This window comes from Dipteris shenzhenensis, chromosome 19 (genome assembly GCF_047967505.1).
Source record: "Dipteris shenzhenensis isolate YYH24624 ecotype China chromosome 19, Dip_SZ_1.0, whole genome shotgun sequence".
Classification (NCBI taxonomy): domain Eukaryota; kingdom Viridiplantae; phylum Streptophyta; class Polypodiopsida; order Gleicheniales; family Dipteridaceae; genus Dipteris; species Dipteris shenzhenensis.
Window position 1 is genome coordinate 30092604 of NC_141614.1, and position 3029 is coordinate 30095632.

General features: G+C 47.1%; 1 protein-coding gene across 1 annotated transcript; it reads right to left on the bottom strand.

Moving 5' to 3' along the window:
• Nucleotides 1–283: 283 nt before the first annotated feature.
• LOC147890329 (uncharacterized) lies at nt 284–2802 on the bottom strand. Its single transcript, XM_087390894.1, has 4 exons — nt 2586–2802; nt 1693–2028; nt 1424–1590; nt 284–1318 (listed from the first exon to the last, which is right to left on the bottom strand). Exons 1-4 carry the CDS (start codon nt 2787–2789, stop codon nt 646–648), a joined length of 1380 nt encoding a protein of 459 aa, XP_087247020.1. The 5' UTR covers nt 2790–2802; the 3' UTR covers nt 284–645.
• Between the last annotated feature and the right edge of the window lie 227 nt (nt 2803–3029).

Genomic DNA, 3029 nt, shown 5'->3' on the forward strand with positions numbered 1-3029 from the left:
TACAATTTCAAACTGTTATATTGTATGTCTATCACAACATCTTCATGTAGCTCAGTGGAAAGGTTGCATGGTGAAGCCATCAATTGTATCCCTTCCCAATACACATTTATATTCTACAACAATTTCTTAAGTTGTTTTTCCTCCCCACAAAGCACACCAAGAATCCAATCTGATAGCGCTAATAGTTTTGCTGCAAGACTTCATGGAATGGAGCAACAATGAACAAAAAGTGATTTTTGAATATAATATACAAGCTTGACAAATGAGAATTGGTGGACCACACGGTGCTACTTAAATGACAGCGTGCAGAGCGATCCGATTATTTGCCCTTAATTCAGGCAAAAATCAAATGCGGATTTGTATATCTAGCAGCAGAAGTAGTTGCAGGTCGACCACTCGGCGACTTTTGCTTTAACAAAATTATTTACATTGATTCCGTTACGTTCTAACCTTATCCACACAGCGCAACGGAAGTGGCTGAATTAAACGTGAAAAATCCAAACATAGTAACTGAGAGCCAAACCAATCTAATGCAAGCTGCAAGCAGCAGGATTATCAACTGTCACGATAAGTTTCCTGTCTGACCTATCAGAATCTGCGGTGCATCGATGCATGCTCCTTCGACAATTGCAGGAATTCAAGCAGTCATGAGTGGTGCCATGTGCTTGCTACTCTAAGCTTCTTGTGCTGTAGAGCTAACGGCACCGTGCCTTGGCCGCTGCACCTTCCCAGCAAGTTTCCTAACCATGATCCTCCCCCACCCCCACAAGCTGCTACTAGTGCTCGCCGCCCTAACTTGTTTCCCGTTCTGGGCGATGCACAGATACAATCTTCTTCATATGTCTGCGATGTTTTCCACCTTACTTCCATGTACTCGATCAGTGCCTCTACGCTGTGGTCTACCACCTCTGAGGGCGGTATCACAAGAGGGTTGTTGTCGACTTTGATTACCTTCAGATTTTGCAAAGCTCCCACTGAGTCGGGCAAAACTCTTATCTGATTGGAGCTCAGGTCTAATTCCACTAGGAAAGCTAGATCGCCTATGGAATCTGGCAATCCTCCCCCAAAATCGCTGAAATTGTTGCTTATATTTAGCTTTTCCAGTGCACCCAAGTTTCCGATAGCTGGAGGCAAGGACTTCAAATTGTTGAAATGCAGATCCAGAAACCTGAGATGCTTTAGCTCACAAATCGAAGATGGAAGGAAGGTCAACTTGTTTGAATGCAGGGACAGCGTTTCAAGAAAACTGAGGTCGTAGCCAATTCTTGAAGGTAGGCGTTCCAACTGATTGAAACCGGCTTTGAGCTCCACCAACCTTCTGAAGAAAGTTACCAATTATAGCTGTCAGCAACAAGTGTTTTCCAAGGCACTCAACAGGACATAACGGGGGTCAGGGAAGCTGTGATACTCAACAGAAGCTTACCGGCACCCTCCAATGCTATCAGGAAAGCCTACAAGCATATTTCCTGACACATTTAAGATCTTTAGCTTCTCTAAATATCCGATAGCATCGGGCAAAGATGATAATTGGTTCGATTGCAACTGCAGAACCTCAAGATTGTCCAAGTCTGCTATAGAGGGTGGAAATTCCTACACAGCACGTTGCAAACTCAGAATCTTACATTCCCTAGCGACGCGCTATCCAAAACGAGAATAAAAGCATGCTTTTCATATATCTTGCGATTCTTGTACCTTCAGCTGATTCTTAGAGAGGTCTAATGAAGTTAGGGTTGTTAATTTTCCAAAGGAGGCGGGCAAGGTCCTGAGAAGGTGTCCACTCAAATCGAGATTGCTATCGCGTCTCTGGGCAGCTTCAAGTAGTAGCTTTGCGACGTGCTGCTGGGTTTCTTGGTCGACATGGTTGCGGCCTGCAAAACTGTTGAGGACTTCCAATGTCTTCATCGTTTGTGCGTCAGGCGTTTTCGCTAAACCCTCGTAAATTTGGTGCAGCTCAAACAGGGAAATGACCGCCTTATATGGAAGCTTAGCTTTCTCCGCTTCCTCCCTTGCGTTGGCTTCTTCCTGTGCCTGAAACGCCATTTCAGACATTGAGAAGTTGAGAATGGAAACACCTCCTAAGGAGGATCGCATCAATCAGAATCACATGCCGTTTGCGCATGCGCTCAGTACGGGCACATCCCATGAGAACAGCCTGTAGGAAAGGGCAACTTGCAAAGCGAAACCAAGATCATTAACTTTCTTTTCTTGTACATGCAGCAGTAAACCACGTAAAGGCTAGGTTTCTAAAGACAATCCTTGTGCGAGTCTAAATTGGAAGAGCAAATACATGACTTAGGGGCCGAACAAAACTCATGCTGCACTTGCCATTTGCATAAGTAGCAAACGCGCAGTTAATTTCATGCCAAAGCACAGACGTTTCGTTAGATTGCAAGAGTACTTTGGAGAACAGAGACATAGAGTCAAAAGCCAAAAACTCAAATGGCAATCCACGATGAAGGTGATTTGCGAGCCCGAATGGGGCCGAGGGTACGAGAGGCAGGATTCAGAAGCCCAGAGAAGACAGGAAGAGATGAAAGGAAGCGAGAGGAAGGCATGGGACGAGGTAGAGAGGAAGATATAAGTACCTGAGAGGCAGACCAGAGGGCAGGGTCGAAGGAGGGGGGGGGAGGGGGAGGGGGGGAGGAGAGGCGGTGGGAGAGGTGGGAGTCGATGAGGGAGATAGCGAGGAGGGAGTGGTGGAGGGAGGAAGGGGGAGGGGGAGAGCCGAGGGCCTTGAGGAAGGAGAGGGGCTCTGAGGGGGAGGGAGCTGCTGGAGTCGAAGCAGACATGGTGCTAGCGATAGAAAAGAAGGAGAAAGAAGGAAGAAGAAGAAAGAAGAAGAAAATGAAGATGAATGAAGACGAAGACGTAGACGAAGACGACGACTTTAAGTATAACAAAATTTTCACAGTTATCCAAGGACCCCACGATCTTCATGAACGCTTGCGTGGCCCCCACATCCGCCGTTGGTACGTCCTCGCCGTCCGAACGTACGGCCGCCCTCTCCGGTTCCCCCGCCGCCGCCCTCG

Excerpts from the sequence above, each read along its gene's own strand:
- LOC147890329 (XM_087390894.1), bottom strand. The coding sequence starts at position 2,789 with ATGTCTGCTTCGACTCCAGCAGCTCCCTCCCCCTCAGAGCCCCTCTCC. Across the intron at positions 2,029-2,585 it reads CCCTCTGGTCTGCCTCTCAG|GCACAGGAAGAAGCCAACGC; the intron begins GTACTTATATCT and ends ATGGCGTTTCAG. Across the intron at positions 1,591-1,692 it reads TCTCTAAGAATCAGCTGAAG|GAATTTCCACCCTCTATAGC; the intron begins GTACAAGAATCG and ends CGTGCTGTGTAG.